Source organism: Rhinatrema bivittatum, chromosome 10 (assembly GCF_901001135.1).
Source record: "Rhinatrema bivittatum chromosome 10, aRhiBiv1.1, whole genome shotgun sequence".
Taxonomy (NCBI): domain Eukaryota; kingdom Metazoa; phylum Chordata; class Amphibia; order Gymnophiona; family Rhinatrematidae; genus Rhinatrema; species Rhinatrema bivittatum.
This window is the reverse complement of record NC_042624.1, coordinates 104,788,943-104,811,973: the sequence shown is the minus strand read 5'-3', so window position 1 is coordinate 104,811,973 and position 23,031 is coordinate 104,788,943. Positions and strand designations below refer to the sequence as shown.

Sequence of the window (23,031 nt, the reverse complement as noted above, 5' to 3'; positions counted from 1 at the left end):
TGGGGTTAGAACACTTAAGCTCCATCCAGTTGTAGCAACAAGGAGACTAGGGCGTCAGGTGTTAGGGGAGATAAAAGTTAAATTCTATGTAATAATTTCTTATGGTTGTCCTGGTGCACAAAAAAACTAAATGTGTACCAAGAATTGTTTGTATTTGTATTGGTTTGACCCGCAATAAAAAGAATTCTATAAAAAGGACTAGGGACAGTTTAACAGGATTTTCCCACTAATTTTTCCAGGTAAAATCCTACAATCTGCATTTAACTGTTAGTATAGTGCACCTTAGTAAGACCTTTGGGGTTGATTTTAAGATCCGCAAACGCACATGGATGTGCCAATTTATTAATATGTGCGTGTCGGCGTGCACATGTTTATAAAATACGAGTCCTGCGCGCAGATGCGCGCCGGATTTTCATGTCCGTGCATGTGGGTGGCCAGCTGCGCAGGGGGAATTTTAGCAAAATACGAGCAGCGAAGCAATCGGGCCTCCCCCCAGTTCCCTCCCAGTTCGCTCCAGTTAAGGAGCAGACTGGGAGGGAACTTTCCTACCCCTATCCTTCCTCCCTCTTCCCCTCTCCTCCCCACCCCCTAAATCTACTTAACTATCCCTACATTTTTTTTATTATGGTACTTACTTTTGCTCCTCCAGATCAGTAATCTCAGCGCACCAGCCGGCTGCCAGCGCACACTTCCCCAGGACAATGGCTAATGGCGCTGTCCCATCCCACCCCTTCTGCAGGGCCCAGCACTTCTGTGCGTAACGGGTTACGCCCATGGCCTTTTAAAATTGGGCCGTTTGTGCTTATGGGTTTACTTATTTCTGGAGCCTTATGGGTGTTAAATATCTCCTTTAGTGTGCGGTGTTGGTTTAACCCTTAGCTTTTTTTAGTACTAGTAACTAGGTTTTTGGGTACGCACATGACTGTCTAATGCAGTGTTTCCCAACCAGTGTGCCGCAGCACACTAGTGTTGTGGCTGTATCTCTGCTGTGCTGCGACAGTCTTCAGTTCCTCTTTTCTCTACAACAGCTGGCCTGCAGGATATCCTCCCACCAGCAGGGGGAGTCAGAGCATTGCTTATCTGCTGCTGCTGCTTCTGTTTTTCCCTCTGCTGGCTTTCCTCTGCAGTTGAAATGGCATGGGGGTGGGGACCCTATGGGTTCAAAAGTCCTATTGGCCCCATGCATTTCATCTTAAAGAGGGAAACAGGCATAGAAAGAAGCAGCGCCAGGTAAGTGCTGCTAGAAGAGGCCGTTGAATTTTGCTATGAAGCTTTGGGGGGGGGGGGGAAGAGAAGGAAAGAGAGTACTGATGCCAAGGAGGGGAGAGGGTAGGAGAAAGGTTGATGGAGATTATATAGAGGGAGGGGTGGAAGGAAAGGGTGGGAAAGGGAAGGTGATGATGTATGGGTAGAGGGGAGAGAAGAGGAATTATGGTGATAATGCCAGGTTAGAAGGGAGAGAAAAGGGAAGATAGTGCCAGGGGGTAGAGAGAGAGGGAAGAGAAGGTGTGGTGATAGGCATAGGGGAAGGAGGACTGGGAAGAAAAGGTGGTGATACTAGAGGTGTGAGGAGGGAGAGGGCTGAAACTGGTGATAATTTCAGTGGGTAGTAGATTGGGGGGGGGGAGAGGGAAGAGAAAAGGTGATGTGGAGTGGGGAGAGGGCAGAGAAGGTGGTGATGTCAGGGGTTGGGGGGGAGGAAGATAAGAAAATGATGATACCCGTGGGGGGGGGGGGGGGGGAGGGATAGGGAAGATGCTGATGTGCCTTGGTGAAATGAGCCCAACGCCAGGTGTGCCACGACACAAAAAAGGCTGGGAACCACTGGTCTAATGCCAGAAACCTATTTGAACTTGAAGTAAAACACAAACAGTCATTACAGTATCACACGGCTGTCAGATGGCAAGTCAGCAGAAAAGACGACAATCTGTTTTTGTTTTTCTGCTATGGCAGACTGGTGCTTTCCCTTTCAAGTATTAGCTGCTGTTTGGGATCACTGATTTGACAAATTGTTGAATGGAAATCCCTAAATGGCCACAGAAGACTCTCCATAGATTCTGAGGAAATCAAATAATGATAAACTGATTTCTTGCTTTTTGTGAGGTTTTATTCCTAAAATTTGTTTTGGTACAATCTACTGTGATTAGTGGTTTGCCACGTTTCAGTTTTAAGTAATTGCTTTACTGATTAATCGTATAATAATTGTTAAACTTTAATGAAAGAGAGCTTGACTAGAAAGTTGTTCCCTTTTTTTTTTATAGAATATTCAAAATGTTTGGTTAAAGCAAAAGATCAGTATATGTTGTACCATATCAATTATTTATTTATTTATTTAGGATTTTTATATACCGACATTCTCGATGCAAATATCAAATCAGGTCGGTTTCCATAGAACAAAACTGTCGCAGTTAAAGCGTTACATTAAACAGAGTTTCTGAACATAAGAACGTAAATATTAAATAGACATCAATAATTACCAGTATTCCTTTTATAAATAATTTTATTTTCCTTTTTTTTTTTTTTTTCTTATTTTCTTTGTAGTGATGTTGCCTGGTTTGATGAATCCTGGCTAAACCGTATTAAAGAAGATGCTGGTGATAATCGTAGGATAAAGGTATCCAGAGATGTTAACACACAGTTTTGAATTAGCTCATCCTAGTTTTACAGTGAGAACAGGAGAACTGACTGTAGATTGGTAGTGCATTAATGTGGAAAGACTTTGGAGTAACATGCTAATAATTGTATCCTACCTTTAGTATGATCTACTTTGGTTTGTATTTGTTTAATTCAGTTTATTAATCACATATCCTTAAACAATCCAGAGCTATGTACAACATAAAAGCATGTAATCCAATTTTAAACAACTTTTCCAGTATACGGTAATTCCAGTTCACACCCCTCTTTTTGAAACCATCCCAGTTACCTTCGGTCAAATCAAAGTCTGCATTCTCCATTTCTCTTCTGCTAAAAATCACACAAATTTTCAGTTGCTTCCGAAATAGCAAGTTTTCCTTCATCTGCCAGAGTTAGAGGAAGACTATTTCACATACTGATTGCCTCCACTGAAAATATTCTATGCCTCGAATTCATAAACATCCATAACATATAGTAACTCTTGTCAAGCGGACTGTAAAGTTCTGTTAACAAGCAGGGCTGAATTAGCTATGACAAGTGGGTGATGTTATCCAACTGCATCACACAGAGCCTTCTCTCTTTATAGAGCTTTTCACTACTGAGTATGTTCCCGCATCCATGCTGCATTGCGAGCCCCTTAGGTTTTTTTTTGGTTTGAGCTTCTGCACGGATTTAACATGTACAATTTACAATCAAACTTTGTTTATAACGAATAAGATAATTATGTTGTTTGTTTTATTTATTTATCGAGTTTTATATACCGTCCGGTTTCGCCATCACAACGGTTTACAAAGTTTCGATGTTTAACATAGTGTTCAGAAATTCACGTGCTTATTAACATAGTTATCGTAGTCATTATAAACATATGTACAGGTTCAATTACGTGCTTTGTATTGGTTCTGCAATGGAAGTTGTAGCATAGTGTCATTGGAGGTTTTGGTAGGCTTTGGCGAACATCCAAACTTTTAGTTCTTATTTGAAGGTTTTTAAATTTTGCTGTGTTCTCAGTTCATTTGGGAGGGTGTTCCAGAGTTCTGGGCTTCCTAGGGAAATGGCTCTCTTCTGAGTTGAGGTAAGTTGTTTGTGGCGAGCAGGTGGAATTTTTAGTAGACCTTTTGTTAGCTGAACGGAGATTTCGGTTTGGTGAGTGGAGTTTTATGGATGCACTTAGCCAGTTTGTTTTTCATATATTATTTTGTGTAATATGGATAGTATTTTGTAGTCTATCCTGTATTTTATTGGGAGCCAATGTAGTGAAATGAGAGTTGGAGTAATGTGATCGTATTTTTTCATTCCTGTGAGTATTCTGGCGGCTGTATTTTGAAGTATTTGGAGAGGTCTGATGGTGGTGAGAGGTAAGTTGAATAGCAGGGAGTTGCAGTAATCCAGGCTGGAGAAGATGAGTAGTTGGAGGACTGTTCTGAAGTTGGGGGAAAGGAAAGGTTTTAGATGTCGTAGGGTTAAGAGTTTGTGATATCCGTCTTTGATTTTAGCAGAAATATGGTATTTGAAGGATAGTTCCTTGTCGATTATGACTCCTAGGTTGCGGGCATGGGTGACAGGGGAGATTGCAGTCTTTTGATTCATAATGTTGAGTGGTGGTATGTGTGTAGGGTTGTTCTTTCTATCCAGCATGATTATTAGTGTTTTATCAATGTTTAGGATAAGTCTCGTGTTGGTTAGTAGTTGCTTTATTTTGGTGAGGTAATTGGCTGTTTTTTTGTAGGTGCATTGGGATAAGTATTTGGATGTCATCAGCATATATGAAATGAGTCCGTTTAAGGTTTGAGAGGAAGTGGCATATCGGGAGAAGATAAATGTTGAAGAGTGTCGCCGATAGTGCAGAGCCTTGGGGAACTCCAGTGTCAAGGTTTATTTTCTTTGAGAGGGTGTCGTTAATTGACACCTGGTAGGTCCTTTGTGATAGGATGAGAACCATTGTAGGGTTTTTTCAGTTACACCAATTTCGGATAGACAATCAATCAGTATTGAATGGTTTACAGTGTCGAAGGCTGCTGATAGGTCTAGTAGGACTAGAAGGTAGCTGTGGCCGTTGTCAAATCCTTTGAGCACGGTGTCGTTTAAAGATAGGAGTAGTGATTCAGTGTTTAGTTGTTTCCTGAAGCCGAATTGTGTTGGGAATAGGATGTTGTTCCTTTCCAGGTGGGCACTGAGTTGGGCATGGACGATTTTTTTCAATAAAATTAACAATGTTAAAAAATCCATACGCTTGTTAATCCTCTGTAAACATCGAAATTTTGTAAACCATTGTGATGTCGAAACCGAACAATGGTATATAAAACTCGATAGATAAATAAATGTGTACTCTCTAATATATAGTTTCTTTTCAGCTTTAACTCAGTTTGAGTGCCTTGTTACCTTGGCTGGCCCCTCAACAGCACTTTTTAGTTCTAACAAGCATAAAATGTATTTATTTATTTTTAAACCTAGCATATTTGGCTTCAAGGATTTCATGCTTGGCTGAAAGATGTCCATCACCAATGGCTACCACATTTTGTAACACATGTCTAGTGCCTGACCATAAATATCGTGGAAAGAAGTGTAGAAAGCACAATAAAAATCAAAATAAGTACATTTTGTGTACTGCAGAAGCTCTTGCAAGTGGTCTGACCATGACACAGCTAACTGCTATGATTGTGGTTGGATGTCACCAAGGTCCTAGAGGAACAGGTAGATGAAAGAAATGCACAGATTGGTGAAAAGCTAGGAGTATTCCTCCTCTTGGAAGGGGACTTCCTCAGACTTTTGCAGCACCAGTAACAAGATCTCCTGTTCTGAGGGGGTCAAACAAGGTATGAAAGTGCAGAGAAATATGGTTTATGATCCCTTCATATAAGCCCTGTGGCGATTCAGTGCTTAAGAAATAAGTGCCATACATTGGAGCTGGTGGTGCAGTCGATGCTACCAGTGTTTAAGTTGGGATCAGTCCTGTCATCACACCGGGCTCAGGCCCTACTTCCCCATCAGCCCACAGGGTCTTAATTCAGCTGATGTAGCTATTTGCTCCATCACTGCATTCAGCCTTAGATCCATTGATGCTCTCTGCCCCAGCACAATCAGAACACTAGTCACCAGCCGCAGCAGAGCATTTGAGGCGGGAATGATCATGGAGGGGCCCTGAGCGCAATTCATTGCACATAACCTTCCTCATCTTGATGTCCTTATTTCCATCTTGAGTGAGGACTTTGTTTGGAGATGCCAGATCAGATATTCTCTATTGGACCTATGGTTTGCATGTAGCCACTTGTTCAGTTGACCCAGGAGGGGAGCTCTCTCTTGGCATGCATTAAGAGTTTCTCAAGAGGACAAACCCAGACTGGTCTCAGAGGATGTCTCTTCCCTGACTCCTGGTCAGAGAACACAGCAGCCTGTAGCCCAGGTAATAGAATTGGTGAAGACATTGTTTGCCTCTCTGGCAGCAAGTGACAAGGAGGGAACTCTTCAGCCTCTCATGTCCAGAGTGATGGATTTGTTTCCTCAAGGTGAGATCAATTTCACTTCCACACTTCAAAACTAGCCAGTAAATGCTCCACTGCAATCCTCAGCTTGGGACTCCCCATGTCATGTCTAATTCAACTCTACTTGTCGACAGAAGAAGCAAATGTGTTTATCATAAATGGGGGGGCCCCCTGCAGACAGCAGGATAAATTAGCCATGATTGATACCCATCCACCTCCCTGGAGAGAGCACTAGTTAGCTAAAGCTAAGCTCTGTAGTCAACTGAGGGGCTCACTAGGCAGCATACATGTGGGAACTCCCATGTATGCTCAATAAGCAAAAGCTCTATGATCTAAGAGAGAGGTCTGTTCCTATTCATACCCAGATCAGTCCAGACAAGTAGGGTTTTTCATCCCTACCAGCAGATGGAGGCAGAGAACAAAGATTTGAGGCACTGCTACATATCTGAGACTGGCCACCTGCAATCCCTCAGTATTTCTCTGTCTCCAGCAGATAGTAGCAGTGCAAGCCTGCAGTCTTAACAAAAAAAAAAAAAAAATAGAATTTGGAGTTAGGAGGTTTGAACCTTTTGTGGATCATCCCTCAGGTGGAGCTGGGTGACTGGGGAGTTGGAAACCACTGCCTGTTGTAGTCCGCTGCTTCTGGAGGTCTTGATAGCCAGGGGACTCGCTCCCTGGCTGCCTCAGAGGTCTCCTCCTGCAAGCTGCTGCTTCTGGTTAGAGGGAAATAATCCTATTTCTGTTCTTTTTAGACAAGTTTAAAAAAAGGGTACTTTAGAATTGAGGAGCTTCGGTTCGTCGGCAACCAGGGCGTTTTCAACGGCGGGAACTGACGCCATCGGCAGGAAGGAGAGAGAGAAGAGCCCACCCTTGGCTTTCTTCTGTCAGGGGAACAGACTGTGTGGTGCAGGTGTGCCGCGGGCCAACGCAGCCACACGGCTCAGTGTCTCTTCCTCATGTGCGGCCTGCTTTGTCGAATCAGCGTGCGCTCAAGCTGAAATTTTCCCTTTCACAGCCGTGAGGGAAATGGCACTGAAATCACACATGGTGGAGTGCAGGCTCTGGTCTGGGAGCCTGAATACTTGCTCCCTCTGTATCAGCTACGAAATGGGGTAGAAGGTACCTCTGCAGGAGCAACGAGCGCTAAAAGGGCCCCTTGGTCTTCGAGGGCCATGGCTGCTGTCCCAGGGGATCCAGTGGTACAGCCGCACCTGTGGGAGATCGCACTCAGGGGCCCTTGACCTCCAGGGAGCCCAGAGATTCCCTTCCTCTTTTGTCTGTGGACCAGGGTGCTAAGGAGAATCAGGAAGTGCAAGGAGAGTCGGATGAATCTGCTTGCTCAGGTGGCCAATGATCCGGAGGAGTTTTCTACGGAATTTGTCCTGCTTCTGCTTAGAGCCTTCGGGGCAAGGAACGGAGCAGGAGGGAAGTGGCCCAGAAAGAGGCAACCAAACCATCCTTACAAGAGGCCAGGGTGGTTTCTGCAGGAGGCTCTGGAGATCTCCTAAGACGCCTGGGTCTTTGTTGCGCAGGAACTGAGGGTGACCCCAGGGATTTGGATGATTCAGATGATCTGCAGGAGGATCCTGCAGACCAGGATATGGACACAGATGCGGATCCGAATGCTGATCTGATGTTAATAAAGATGACCCGGATGAGTTACCGATGACTGAGGGGAATGAACCTCGGTTGGTCCGCCTGTTTAAGAAGGAGGAACCACGTTCTCTCATTCCCCTGGTTTTAGAGGAGTTAGGGGTTAAGATTGCTCAGGAAGAGTCTCTAATAATGAAGGGGTGAATCCAGTCCTGGATGGGCTGCGTGGTCCTCCTAGTGCCTTCCCATGGCCTAAGAAAATTCAGAAGTTGGTAAGCTAGGAATGGGACTTCTGGAGGTGGGCTTGAAGGTCGGTAGGGCAATGGCGAAGCTTTACTTGTTGATTGAAAATACCCTGGATCTCCTAAGGGTTCCTAAAGTGGTTTCTGCTGTGACCAAGAAGACTATGATTCCAGTAGAGGACTCAGCCGCTCTGAAGGATGTGCAGGACTGCAGATTGGAGATTCATTTAAAGCAGATGTTTGAGGTTTCCGCCTTAAGCCTCCGTGCCACAATTTGTGGCAGCATGATGCAGCAGGCCTTTTTGTGTTGGGTTCAGAAAGCACAGGAGCAGGCTTCAACTGGTGCATTCAGTCCTCTGCAATCTGCGCGACTGGAGTGGCTTATGTGGCAGATGTGCTGTATGACTTGGTGCGTACTTCAGCCAGGAGCATGGTCTCGGCAGTGGCGGCCCGCAGGTTTTTGTGGTTGCTCAGGTGGTCGGCGGACATTTGGTACAAGTCCCAGCTGTGTAATCTCCCCTTTAAAGGGAAACTCCTGTTTGGGGAGGATTTGGATCAGTTGATGAAGACTTTGGGGGAGTCTAAAGGGAATAGGTTGCCTGAGGATAAGAGGAGCAGTAAGAATGTTTTCCCGTCCCGGTCCCGTTTTAGGGATTCACGATAGTTCTGTTCAGGCAAAGGTTCCTCAGTTTCGGGGCCAAAACAGTCTTTGTAATGACAGCAATCCTTTCGGGGTACCCGCAGATCCTCCAAGGATATCGCAGGTCAGGGGACCGGAGGAGGAAAGTCAGTGCAATGAAGCCAAGGTCACCCACTCCTCTATGGAAGCAGTAGGGGACAAATTGTCCTGCTTTTACGAGGAGTGGGCCAAAATTACCTTGGACCCAGTGGGTTCTGGGGGTGGTAAGAGACAGCTACACTTTAGAATTTTTGTGCCTGGTCACGGAGGCCTTTCTAGAGACCCACTGCTCCTCTCTAAGCAAGTGGGAAGCATTAAGGGGGGCGCTGCAGAATTTACTAAGTTTGAACGCAATAGTTCCAGTCCCACTGCTCGAGTAGGACAGGGGAGGTATTCCATTTTATTTCATGGTCCCCAAAAAGGAGGGCACCTTCCATCCCATTCTAGATTTGCAAAAGGTGAACGTAGCCTTATGGGTTCTGAGTTTTTGCATGGAGAAGTTGCGCACAGTGATAACAGCAGACTGCAGAGGGGAGAGTTCCTGGCATCACTGGACCTGACTGAGGCTTACCTCCGTATTCCCATTTGAAGGGACCATCAGATGTTTCTGCGGTTTATGGTGCTGGGACAGCACTTTCAAGTCTGGGCTCTTCCCTTTGGCTTGGCCATGGCGCCCAGAACCTTCACAAAAGTGTTGGTGGCAGCCTTGAGACAAGTGGTTTTGTACCCCTTATATCAAACTTTGCAAACTGTCCATAAGTTGGGGGGGGTTTCCCCTGGAAGTATGAGAGGTCCCAGTTCAGGGGATTCCATCCTGTTTGCTTTGGAAAGGGGAATGGTATCTAATCTTTGGCTTGAGTACAGGTCAGTGCTGAATGTCTGCAGGTGGCACTCAGATATGTAGCAGTGCCTCAAAGTTTTGTTCTCTGCCTCCCTCTGCTGGTAGGCATGCAAAACCCCACATGTCTGGACTGATTTGTGGTATTACAGGAACGAAAATTAGCAGGTAAGAACCAATTTTCCTTTCTGTGCCATCGAATAACGTTGCGCATGTGGCTAATTCATCTTTTTGTCTATAGAGAACGCCATTTATAGTAAGCACACTTACTAGATTTACTTTCCATCAATTAAGATGCTACATTTTTATTTCTGCTAGGTTATTTCCCCCGTTCTTATACCCCTTTCCCCTTCCCTCTAGCCCTGCCTTGGCAGTTATTACTTTTGGCTAGGGCAAGAGGCTGCGGCTGCAGTCAAAACATAGTAGATGTTTATAAAAGGCGAGGTATTACATTTTATTAAGTAGCTTCCATACTTCCGGAGCTTGGCTGCTTCATGGTGGCTGGAATTTCCTTCCTCTTGAGGGAGCTTTAACCACTGCTATCAGCTAGGAATCAAATGTGGGTCACCCGCATATTTACCATTTTGTTAGGGCTGTGTCTTCACAGTTTTCTCCAAAATCATGATTGACCTCTTTTTAAGAAGTTGCTATTTTTGGCATGCATTGTCTTTTTTTTTTTTTTTTTTTTTTTACCATGATTTCTGCAATGCTTTGCAAATTTTCATGAGTAAAGCATTGTGATTGCTGAGTTCATCCACTTGGATACATGGAACATACGGGTCAACAAACAAGTTGTAGGTGGATACCTTTTTATTGAACATCTCTAAAGAACGCATCAAAATTATATTATCTCCAACCTGTCTGACTCTTAATTCCAGATTTTCATGCAATTGCTATGTGATTTTTTTTTTTTCTAATATTTGTATGTTGCTGTGAACAGCAAGGTCTTCGATTTGTTGAAATAAGAATCTTCTAAATGCCTTCCATTGGGAGCTGTGGTCTGTGAACCTGTACCAGAAATACTCCTCCTATGTTTGGGTTAGAGAGGGTGGAGGATGGGGTGGGCTCTGAATGAAAGCCCATGGCCTCTTGGCTTCAGACCCCCGCCCCAAGCACAAATGGCAGTGAGTGAGGCTGGGGCAGGTTCTGACGCGACTGGAAATTCTCTGATGTGGAGGAAGGCGAGCCAGGCCAGAAAGCCAACAAAAATTGAAACTTCTACACTAAACAAAGAGAATTTAGAAAAAGGATAGTCCTTTCTAGAATGTAAGTGTGCCCAAGCTGCCTTTAAGTCAGAGACATCTGTGGGAAGAAGGGTTGTTTTTTTTTCCCCCAAGAATATAAATTGGTGGTTTTGTAGTCATGTTGGGTATTTTAGGATGTATTCATTGATTTCTAGGGCATTTGCATGTTTTTACTAATTATTTTCTCACTTTGCTGTGGCAGAATTACAGCCATATTCATCCTACAGTGCAGCTGCTGCATAGCATTTTGATATGTTATAGGAATTGGAAGACTGACTGTAGGCCTCATTTACTAAGCTTTTTTTGTCCCGTCCCCCCCCCCCCCCCCCCCTAGACACAGAATGGGGGAAAAAGCCTTAGTAAATCAAACCTTTAGTTTATTAAAAAAAATCCAGACAAATTGTTAATTTAAGGATAAATGCTGTCATTATTTCTAACTCCTAACCATATTTGTTGTTCCATTTAAAATACTTAGATTAATAATTTAAAGAAGATTCTTCAAGGAATTATGGATTATTACAATGAGGTATGAAAGAGCAATATTTTTTTACATTTCATTAGAAAATATGATATTGCCTTGTATATCCTAAAGCAGTTTCTTTATAGTGTGTTTTCTTGACTTAATAACCACATTTTTAATTAAAATCTATTTTTGGAATAACAAGATGTTTGTTGTTGTGAAATGTAGCACTCTAGTCGTGCAGGTTGCTAATGAATTTATTTATAACCCTAGTGAGAATGAGATGGCTTAGCTGCTGGTAGGAAGAACAGTTTTAAAAGGAAAAGATTTAATTTGTCCTCTTTCTCCCATTGCAGTTCTTGGGTCAGCAGATTTCAGAATTTCTTCTCCCCGATCTAAACCAGATCGTCGAGCATTCAAACCAGACCGAGCTGGGAAGGCTGCTGCAGCTCATTTTAGGCTGTGCTGTTAACTGTGAAAAGAAACAAGGTATGAAAACCGGGGAACTGAGCTGCTGCTCTTTCAGAGGGAGGCATTGATGAGTTTGTTCCTAACATTCTTGTTTCAGAATAGTTTTTTGTTGTTGTTTGTTTTTTTAGGAAGTAGACTCATCTCCATGCTGGGCAATATTTCAGAAACCATGATCAGCATATGCTAATAGCACTGTCAGAGAGAGAAGCGTTAATGCCTTTCTTGTATCAATGCTTATGATTTCTGCGCCTTTAACATTTTTTTTTCTGTTTTCTAAGCTGTTTGAGTCCGGTAGGTGTGACAGTGCGTGCGGTTGGCTCTATGATCAGGTGATGGCTGCCGAGGCTGCTGAATGTTTGGGCAGAAGTAGGATAGATGGACTTTGACCTTGGTACTGTTTATACTGTTAAAGGATTATCCGGGCATCATGTGGCTCTGCTCAGCTGGGTTGAAAATCTGACCGACTGAGCTCTGCCTCATTAATGTTCCTGGTAAGTGTCTGAGCCTTAATGCCAGAGCGAGGGGCAGGAGAAAAATACATAACCTGTACGCCTTTGTTCATTTGGTTTAGGTATAAAAACCAGAAAAGGGAGGGGGTGGGAAAATGATTGAGGATAACACCTCCCTCCCCCCCCCCCCCCCCGATGTGGGTCTGAGCTCACCTGAATAGACTTGCTAGAAGATGCCAGAAATGGATGCTAGCTGTACAGACCTATAAAATGGAGCAGTTTTGCAGAAATAAAAATAGTCTTTTAATATAGCATGTTTTGGATGATTTTTGTCTTAACATAGCTACAGAAATGTTTGTTAGAAAGCACTGCTTTTGAAGTGAGATATCAGCCATAACAACTGTAACAGATTCTGGTACCTTCCCACTATTATTTGCTCTTATGCTTTACAAATGTCATTAGAATCCTCTGGATGCATTATTGCCCTATAATACCCATTGAGGCTTAGAATGTTCTGGATGGTATATGGTAACTGTTTGGTTTTTTGTTTTGTTTTTTATCTGTTAGAACACATCCAAACCATAATGACGCTTGAAGAGTCTGTACAACATGTTGTCATGACTGCTATTCAAGAGGTAGGCAAATGTGCAGAGTATTTAAAATCAGTATTATCTGAGATAAATGTTATGTCGGCAGAAAGGTACCAGAAAGGCAGGTGGAGCGCAAAAAGGCCCAGAGGAAGACCAAAAAAAAAAAGATGTAGATCAATATTGTTCACTAGAATATCAAGGCCTGCATTTCAGCTAAGAGAACTGTGCTAAACCAGCTAGTCTGTGGAGTGCAGCTAAGGCTATTAACCTCCATATGTGTGGGCAGCATAAGCAAGAGAAAACGATAACCAATTCAGATTTCTTGGCCAAAGATACTACTGAAATATCTCAAAATTATTTTAGCTGTATTCACTGTGTAAAACCTTAAGTTGCAGGCAATATGAAATACAATATCAGTCGTTGACTAATCTCAAGAAAGCGTATGCTATATTTAACATCCAGGGTTGTTACAGTAAGCATTTGTAGTCAAATATTCTCATGCACCTGCTGATACAGTAATTTGCCTGGGTATGTGGCTTATGATGAGGAGTTATTTTTTGGCTTTATTAGTTCATTACAAAAGCTTAGGTATAAGTATTTTATCCATAAAATCAAGAAATCTGAATTGTTTTACTGAATATGGCAATTGTTTCATAGTTGATGAGTAAAGATGCGGACTGTAGCAGAACTGATGAACACGGAGACCTGGAGCAGCAGGTAAATCTTTTTTTTTTTTTTAATGTATATATTTATGAGAATATATGAAAATTCCAAACATATTTCAACTGGGGCCTGAATGTCTTAGTTGATTGGTATAAACTGAAAGACTCTTACATCTCTAGGCTGGTTAGAAAACGTTGTGGAGAAAATTGATTATCATCTGACAGCTATTCACTGCTAATAAGAAATGAGTTGGTTTCAGACCTAGTGAGCACAAGGCCATGTTGTAGTCTTCCTCATATATGCTATTGTCAGCAGAGACCACAGTTGAACTGACACAGAAGTTTAGGGGTCAGTTTTCAAAGGGTCTAGGCACCTTAATTGTACCCTTTTGAAAATTGAGTAGAGCTGAGCACCCAGATTTAGGTGCTTAAAAAGTGGGCAGCTGTGTGGGTGGTGGTGGGCAGGAAAAAAGCTAAGATGCTTATCACTGATTTTTAGCACTAGAAACCTATGTAGGTGCTAAACAAATTGCAGGCCTAAATGTAGTCAAAACTCCTCCTGTCTTTAGACACCTCTCAATCTGATTTATATTCCACCTTTCAGACATTTCAAAGCGGATTACATTCAGGTACTTGCAGGTATTTCCCTGTCCCTAGAGGACTCAAAATCTAAGGCCTAGATTTATCAAAATGCTATAAACATAGCAAACATAGTACCCGCGAGGTAAAAAAAAAAAAAAACCCCAAAAACAAAGGGGGTGGAGCATGGTTAGGCTAATTTCCTATCTATCACATTACATAGGTAAGTAACGCAAGGCGCATTATGTCGGTGTATTGCGTCAGCCCAGGGCACGTTGCGTGAGCACGTGGTGCATTGTTTTACACAGCTATCATTGATTACTGTGTGGTGTGTTATTTTTTTCCATTTATATATCCCGGGTTCATGCAGCTGCCTCTTTTGAGGGTGTGTCAGGCATGGGAGAGAGAGGAGAGTTAGATAGCGGGAGTAGGAGCATTGTCAGAATCCATTACCTGAGTGCATTGTCTGGTCTTCTATTACCATCTGTTTCCTTTTACCTTGGTCTTTGTTGGAGGGAAACTTTGTTTGTCCAGTTTGTCTATTTTTTGGTGAGGGGGGGGGGGGAGAAAAGAGGCGGTGGGATGATGAGGGCAAGAGTGTTAGAAGTAGGGACAGGGACAGGAGTAGAGATAGGTGGGAGAGACAAGGGGGACAGCAGGCTAGGGATAGAGAGAGGTCAAAGGGGAAGGGATTTTGCAGGGCAGGGGCAGGAGGGGGGGGGGGGGGGAGTGGGCGAGAGAGTTAGGAAAGGGGGGGGGGATACCTCTCCAGAAGCAAAAGTGACACCCCCCTTCTGGCAGCCAGGCAGCAGGATGCCCTCATTTCAGGGCTATCAAGTTCCCCTGCCAGCATTAACATACCTTCTGAAAGCTACTTAGAACTGCTGAAAGAAAAAAAAATACTCATTCCTCAAGGCAAACTATAAAGTGATCCAATCCATGCTTTTGATCTGCAGATTGACTTTTTGATCCACTACATCTGCATTACTTTCTTCTGAGGCACTTGGACTTTAAGTGGGTTTAGATTTTTCATTAAAAAAAATAAATCATAAATCTCTAATGAATATGCTTAAATATGAGTTTGCTGTTTGGTTAACTGAATGTTTGTTTCCACTTTGTATCAATAACTGCAGTAGCATCTCTTTGACTCATGTGATGTACTAATAACCATAAAATGTAGGCTTGGTCCTCTGGAGCCCCCCTCTCCTCACCAAATGAAATGTTATAAGTTTAAGCAGGGCATTAGGCTGACTTTAGACCTGATTTATTATGGCTCTTTTTAATTCCTCTGCAGCAGGGGTCAGGAACCTTTTTGGCTGAGAGAGCCATAAACGCCACATATTTTAAAATGTAATTCCATGAGAGCCATACAATATGTTTAAAACTAAATACAAGTAAATGTGTGCATTTTATGTAAGATCACACTGTTAAAGTACAATAAGTCTCTGAAAATATTACACCAGGCCTTAAGTCACCAATACATCTCCTATTAGGAAAACGGACCAAGTCAGGCTGCTATAGAGTCCTACACAGAAACTACACGCCAGCAGAAAACCTCACCTGAATCACGTGCTGTCCTTCACCTAACATAGAATAAAGAGACCAAAATGCATAACAAGAAGCATGCAGAAAAAACTGAATTGGAAACTGCAACAAGCCAGAGTCTCTGTATGCAGTGTAACAAAGGAAAAAAGAAACATCACCCATCCTTATAAAACAAATCAAGAAATATAAAATCATCAGCAGTAAAACTGTACTAACAAAAAGAACATATTTTGAAACAGCTGATGAGTGGAATATCCAATAATTAAAAACTCATATAAAACATTTCCAGATACCAACAAAATATTTCAAAATAGCAGACACAAAGACCCAGTAATGAAAAATTATAATAAGGATACAAACATTTTTTTTTGCTCTGCATACCTGGGAACGTTTGATATCCAGGTGTCCTGAGATTGTTCTGAATTAGCAGGAGGTGGGGTGGTTTGCTTGGAACTTTCTCCTCTCTCAGTCACATACCAGCGCTCTCTCTCACAATGGCTCTCAATTACACACCTATACATACATGCTCTCAGTACTCACATATACACATGTTTTTTTCTCTCTCACTTATATAGGCTCTTAATTACACATTTACACACATGCTGCTATCTTTTCACGCATACACACACACAGGCTTTCAATCACATAAATACATGCTGTCTTTTTCTCTCACACACAGACTCTCATTCACATGCTTACAAACATGTCCTCTCTTTCTCTCATTTACACACAGGCTCTCAATCACATACTCACATGCTCCATCACCTAAATCAGCTCTCAGTCACACACAGACACACATGATCTCTCTCTTACTTATACACACAGGCTCTTAATCATACATACACATGATTTCTATCACACACAAAGGATCTCAATCATACACACATACTCTTTCACACAAACAGGTTTTCAATCACAAACTTACACATACAGGTTCCCAATGGTAAACTTACATTCATGCTCTCTCTCACAGGCAGGCTCTCAATCACAGGCATACTCTCTTTCACATATACAGGCTCTCAATCATTCACATACATGCAATCTCTCACTCACACACACACACACACACACACACACGGCAAGAAGAGGCCACGCTAGTGCGCTCGGCATCGGCCCGAAGAAAAGAAGACTGCAGCGCGGCTCGGAGGAAAATGAAGAGCTTCAACCGCGGCCGATGGGACTCCGCCTCCGCGAGGGCTGAAAATGAAGGAGGTTAGCATTGGGAGGAGGCTGCTGCTGCGAGTTCCCGGGGTGGGGGAGAGAGAGAGTGATCGAGCGATCACTCTCTCTCTCCCCCACCCCGGGAACTCGCGGCAGCAGCAGCAGCCTCCTCCCAATGCTAACCTCCTTCATTTTCAGCCCTCACGGAGGCGGAGTCCCATCGGCCGCGGTTGAAGCTCTTCATTTTCCTCCGAGCCGCGCTGCAGTCTTCTTTTCTTCGGGCCGATGCCGAGCGCACTAGCGTGGCCTCTTCTTGCCGCGCATGCACACGATACTCTCCACTTCCTCTTCCGGGCCGCGGGGGGGCGGGAAGAAGAGAGCATGCCGGTGCCGCTGACTCCAGCTGTCCTGCCGCGTTCCGCCTGGGCTGACAGCATTTTAAGCCCGGGCGGAGGAGGACCGGGGAGCAGCTGGGTCAGCGGGGGACCGGAAAGTGTGGTGACACTTGTCCGCGAGCCAGATGCAGCCCTCAAAAGAGCCATATCTGGCTCGCGAGCCATGGGTTCCCGACCCCTGCTCTGCAGTGTCGAGAGGCTTTGAAATCAGGCCCTTAATCTAAAAACAATTGATTTGGTTCATTGGTGCAGAAGCAAAATTAGTCACGTCTGAATGTGAAAGGACAATCCATTTGTGTGGCTGGAGTGTTTGTGGTTCCTGATTTTGTTAACAGAGACATGAGATTGGCTCAGTTCATTATAGCAGGTGGGTTTTATTAAAAACCATGTATATCTTACAGCTCCGAAGAACAATTGAACAACTTCATGAAGCAGTGGCAGAAAAGGAAGAACTGAAGTTGCGATGTCAAGAACTAGACATGCAGGTGAGATTCAGGAGAGACTCCTTTTCTGTGTGTTTCACGTTCTTTACAATAGCAAGGTTTCATAGTCTTTATCTTTGGGGCAGTTGTGAGTCTTAGGAAAGTTGTGCGAGACAGCTGTAGGGTGCATTGCTGGGCCTTTACTTTGGATTGCTCTGTGATTCTCTGTGTTTCCTCAGAACTAACCACATTTAAACGCAGCCTAAAAACATTTTTTATTTAAGAAGGCTTTTCATATTGAATTATCATAGTACATATTTGCACAGCCTATGCTAAACTTTTATTTCCTGATAACATCTTAAGGTTTTGGAGAAAGGTGCTATCATAGACTGTAATCATTTTTTGATTTCTTAGGCAGTAATATTACATTTTTCTGTACTATTCTGTATTGTATTATTTTAATGATTGTCTTAACTTATTTGCTTATTATGTATGTAACGATATAAACCGCTACTACCAATTCCGGAGAAGGTGGTATATTAAAACCTTTTAAATAAATAAAAATAAACTCGTAGCATCATAAACCAAAACTTCTGACCATTTCTGGTCCCAATCTTTTATATTGGGAATATTTTATAAAACAAGAATCTTGGCCACAACTAGAGCAAACAAGGTTTACAAAAAAAAATCAACAAACTTCAACTTGCCCAGTCTGTTTCCTTGTACTCTGTCATCTTGAGTTCCACTTTTTCATATAACAAACTTTAGGTTTCCACTATACAAAGCTGAGAGCTGCTGTGTGAGATTGTTTGTTTTTATAAATACAGGCATGGTCTCGTGCTTTCTTGCCATGTAAGAATAGCAAGGCCGAGCAGTAACTCTGTCAAAAGAAGGAAAAAGAAGCAGGTGTTGGACATTGTTCATGTATTATTCAATAAAGGTAGTGATTAAATAATTGTTTTCTTATTAAAATTTACATTTCCCCTTTTTTGGTCCTCTAGTTTCTCTCTCTACTCCTTTAGAGAAATTGAATATGACTGATGAAATACTGAAATAAGGTTTTTAAAACTTTTAATGTAAAAATGGTATTTGACTAGGAAATGCTTACAGTCGTGGCCCGGGACCAGCTAAAGATAGACACCTTTTAAATTACGTTTAAGGAATCCAAGCTGACACCTTTACAGCTTATATTCTTTCACAACCAGTACCTATTGATATGTGTGCCTGAGTCTGAGACCAACATGGAGACTGTGATTGACCCAGAATCCTCTGCTGCCTTGGCCTGTTTGCAGTTCTGGCCATGTGAACTGTAAATGCCCTTTTGAGCCTGATCAGGAAACTTTTTAAGAGACATCTGGAAAACAGCCAGAGTTGTCTAAGACTTGTAATGGATGCTCATAGGGTCACAATAAGCAGAAGAAAAAGGTCAGAATCTTAGGCCAGAATTCCATCTACAGTGTCACCTGTAAAAAAAATAAATAAATAAATAAATAGCCTAAGCCATGAAGATCTCAATGAGCAGGTGAAGATGACAAGACAAAGGACTAACTGAAGACTAATGAGAACACCAGGCAAGTAGGCCCCAGTTTGGGAAAGAATCAGGGTAATATAGGTCTAATTTATCTTCTTTTTGACATGAGAAACTGTGTACGTGATGCTGCCATATGTTCATGCTATTTTAGGGACTTACTTGAGATTGTCTGTTTTACCTATAAAAGAAGAATTAGCTGTTCCCTGTACGTACCCGGATCAGCCCAGACTCCTGGGTTTTGCCTCCCCTCCAGCAGATGGCGACAGAGAAGTTTTTACGGACTCTGTCGTATACCCCTGAGGTGCCACCTAGAGTCTGTCAGTATTTCTCTGTCTCCAGCAGATGGAAGAGGTGCAATCCCTAGAGTCTGGGTTTTTACCTTGGTGGTTGGTTGAGATAGTTTATTGAATTGAATTTGGTTTGGGTCAGAGATCAGTTTAGACAGGTTTCTGGCTCTTTTAAAAAAAAAAAATAATAATTCAAGGTTTCTTTCAGTTTTCAGATAACCTCAGTTGAAGGCACAACAAGTTCCTTTGAGCCTCCCAGGGGGGTTGGCAGGTCCTGGCAGGACCATCCCCCCTGGTAGCAGAGGCAAAGAGCAGGGGGTTGAGGACCCGGGGACTGCTATAGCCAGCAGGGGCCAGGTCGCAGGAGGATCGGGCAGACCCTGATGGGGGCCTCGGATGGGTCTTCTTCGTCGTTCTCCTCGGAGCTGGTGAAATTCACAAGATGTTCAAGGCACAAAGAGCATCCAAATGCAGGAGGGGCAAGGTCTCTGAGATTCCCTCCTCCCTTAAGCGCCTAAGACCCTGCCGATGGGGGGTCAACTAAATCTAAGCACCCCTCTCAGATCAGTGACAGGTCCGGATGATTCATCGTAGTCTGATCTCTCGGAGGGGGAGGGCCCGGCTTCGCAAGACCCTCAGGGAGTAGATGCAGGCCTGGATGGTCAGCCCCTGGTGCCCAAGCAGGGAGGCACTTCTGCGGTGGACAGTGATGATCCCAAAGTGGTACGCTTGTTCCGGAGAGAGGAATTGGGTCTGCTTATCCCGAGTATTCTGGAAGAGCTAGGAATTGAAGTCCCACAGGAGGGATTCACATCTGGGAGCGGTAAATCCCGTGACGTTAAGGCTAAGGGGTCCGGCGCGCTCTCTTCCTTTTTCATATGTCGGTCACTGACCTCTTGTTCTGGGAGTGGGATACTCCGGATCTAGGTTTGAAGGTCAGCCGCGCTATGGATAAGTTGTACCCACTGCCAGAGGAAGCGCTGGAGCTGCTTAGGGTACCCAAAGTGGATGCTGCAGTTACTAAACAGACCACCATCCCAGTCACAGGGGCAATGGCCCTGAAGGATTTGCAGGACCAGAAGTTGGAGGTACAGCTTAAGAAGATATTTGAGACCTCGGCCCTGGGAGTGTGGGCAGCCAGGTGCAGCAGTTTTGCTCTGCATGCGAGCCTGCGTTGGGTGCAGCACTTACAGGCTGTGGCGTCCCTTTCGGAAGCGGACGCGGCTCAGGCGGCTTGCCTGGAGGCGTCAATGGCTTACAGTGCGGTCGCACTGTATGATCTCCTATGCACGGTGAGATGAATTATGGTTTCTGCTGTTTCAGCCCGCAGACTCCTTTGGCTTCGAAATTGGTCGGCGGATGTCTCCTCCAAGGCTCAGCTGGGTTCCTTGCCTTTCAAGGGAAAGCTGCTCTTCGGCCAACAGTTGAGGGACATGATCAAGTCTCTGGGTGAGAATAAGGTCCACAAACTACCAGAGGACAGGCCCAGGAGCAGGAGTTCTATTCCTTAGAGGTCCAGATTCTGGGGGAATCGTCGTTTTCTGACCTCACGGTTGTCAGGATCCTCCTCTCGTCAGGCTCCCCAGCAGTCAGTGTTCCTGGAACCAGTCCTTTAGTGGCCAACGGCCGGCCAGAGATGGAACCTCTCAAGCTTACGGAGGCTCCATGTCCACTCAATGAAGTGTGGCTGGTTCACTCCTCTGTCCCAAGGATAGGGGGAAGGCTCTCCCTCTTTCTGGAGCAGTGGACCAACTTGACCTCCGATCAATGGGTCCTAAGTATCATCGAACACAGCTACGCTTTAGATTTTGCCCGGCCGATCCACAAGCACTACATGGTTTCTCCGTGCGCTTACCACCAAAAGCGTCGGGAGGTGCAGGATACTCTGCAACGCCTGCAGGACTTGGGCACCATCGTTCCGGTCCGGAGGGGGCGCTACTCCATTTACTTCGTGGTGCCAAAGAAGGAAGGAACCTTCCGGCCCATCCTGGATTTTAAATGTGTCAATCGGGCCCTAAAGGTGCCTCTGTTTCGGATGGAAACTCTGCGCTCGGTAATAGCGTCCGTACACAAAGGGGAATTCTTGGCGTCTCTGGACCTGACCGAAGCATATTTGCACATACCAATTCAACCAGATCATCAGAAATATCTGTGGTTCGCAGTCCTAGGGCATCATTTCCAGTTCTGTGCGCTACCGTTCGGACTGGCGATGACACCCAGGGTGTTCACCAAGGTCATGGTTGCTGTCGTTGCAGCGGCCCTACAGAAAGAGGGCATTCTGGTGTATCCTTACCCTAGACGACTGGCTGATTCGGGCAAAATCGGAAGTCCTGTGCAGGGCAGTGGTTCAGCAGGTTCTACAGCTGCTGACCTCCTTAGGATGGGTGGTCAATCCCGACAAGAGCCATCTGGTCCCATCCCAATCCTTGGAGTTTCTGGGGCCTTGGTTCGACACAGTCCTGGGAAAGGTATTTCTTACCGAGGAGAGACTTTCCAAACTTCTCGATCTGGTGGAGTCCTTACGGTCCATGCCGCATCCCAGAGCTTGGGATTATTTACAGGTCTTGGCATCGATGGCATCCACTCTCTAACTGGTTCCGTGGGCCTTTGCTCATGTGTCCTCTTCAGTCAGCCTTGTCCTCCCGATGGAATCCATTCTCAGCGCAATTTTTATCACCTCTTACCGCTGACGGATGTGGCGCGCTCCAGTCTTCTTTGGTGGCTCTGTCCAGACCATTTGCGTCGGGATGTGGATTTGGAGATACCCTCCTGGATAGTAGTCACCACGGATGCCAGCCTCACGGGGTGGGGGGCGGTATGTCTAGGGACAGCAGTGCAAGGCCAATAGACGAAAGCAGAGTCCTCATGGTCCATCAATCGGCTGGAGACCAGAGCGTCTGCAGACTCTTTCCTTTGGTGGAGAGGCGTTCAGTGAGGATACTTTCTGAAATGTGACAGCGGTGGCTTACATCAGTCATCAGGGAGGGGCCAGGAGCCGTCCAGTGGCGACAAGCTCAGCTCGTCATCCACTGGGCAGAACAGAATCTGTATAAGATTGCAGCGTCTCACATTGCCGGGGAGGACAATGTGCAGGCAGACTCTCAGCCGCCATCAGTTGGACCCGAGGGAGTGGGAACTCTCCGAGGCCTTTCGTCTCCTGCGCCAGCGCTGGACCAGGCCCGCCATGGACCTCATGGCGATGTGCCGCAAAGCCAAGGCTCCTCGATTCTTCAGTCGTCAGCAGGAGGAGTGGATGCCCTGGTCCTCCCATGGCTGAAGGACATCCTGTTGTATGTGTTTCCTCCGTGGCCCTTGGTCGGAAAGGTTTTACGCCGCATCGAGCTTCATCCAGGCAAGGTGGTGCTAGTGGCTCCGGAGTGGTCGCAGCGCCCATGGTTTGTGGATTTTGTGAATCTAGCAGTGGACGGTTCGCTTCGATTTCGGCCATGTCTGCATTGCCATGCAGTTCATAGAAAATCTACTGTAATTACTGCAAACAAAAAAAAAAAAAAAGCTGCATAGCAGTTTCAAAGACAGACATTGCCTTGCATTAAGCATTCTGCATGCAGCATTGGTATCCGTACACAGCCATGTACAGGTACCAAAACAGGTAACAAAACAGGAGAAATATCACACTTTTTCAGACTTTCCATTCTTCTGTTCTCTGTGCTCAAGCATTTTAGCCCTTCCCAGTATCAAATATTTTAACTCTTTGCAGTACATCTGTTTTCTTTGTGAATTCTGAGCACTACACAGGAGGCTAGGCAACT

The 23,031-nt window shown here is 44.6% G+C and overlaps 1 protein-coding gene across 1 annotated transcript in view; it reads left to right on the top strand.

Moving 5' to 3' along the window:
- The window catches only part of HOOK1 (hook microtubule tethering protein 1), an 81,322-nt gene that overhangs the window by 18,947 nt on the left and 39,344 nt on the right, over positions 1 to 23,031 (top strand). The window contains exons 3-8 of the mRNA XM_029617982.1: positions 2,542 to 2,614; positions 11,185 to 11,235; positions 11,526 to 11,658; positions 12,657 to 12,724; positions 13,337 to 13,396; positions 17,423 to 17,506. Of these exons, the coding sequence (XP_029473842.1) occupies positions 2,542 to 2,614; positions 11,185 to 11,235; positions 11,526 to 11,658; positions 12,657 to 12,724; positions 13,337 to 13,396; positions 17,423 to 17,506 (469 nt within the window). The remainder of the gene's footprint in view (positions 1 to 2,541; positions 2,615 to 11,184; positions 11,236 to 11,525; positions 11,659 to 12,656; positions 12,725 to 13,336; positions 13,397 to 17,422; positions 17,507 to 23,031) is intronic.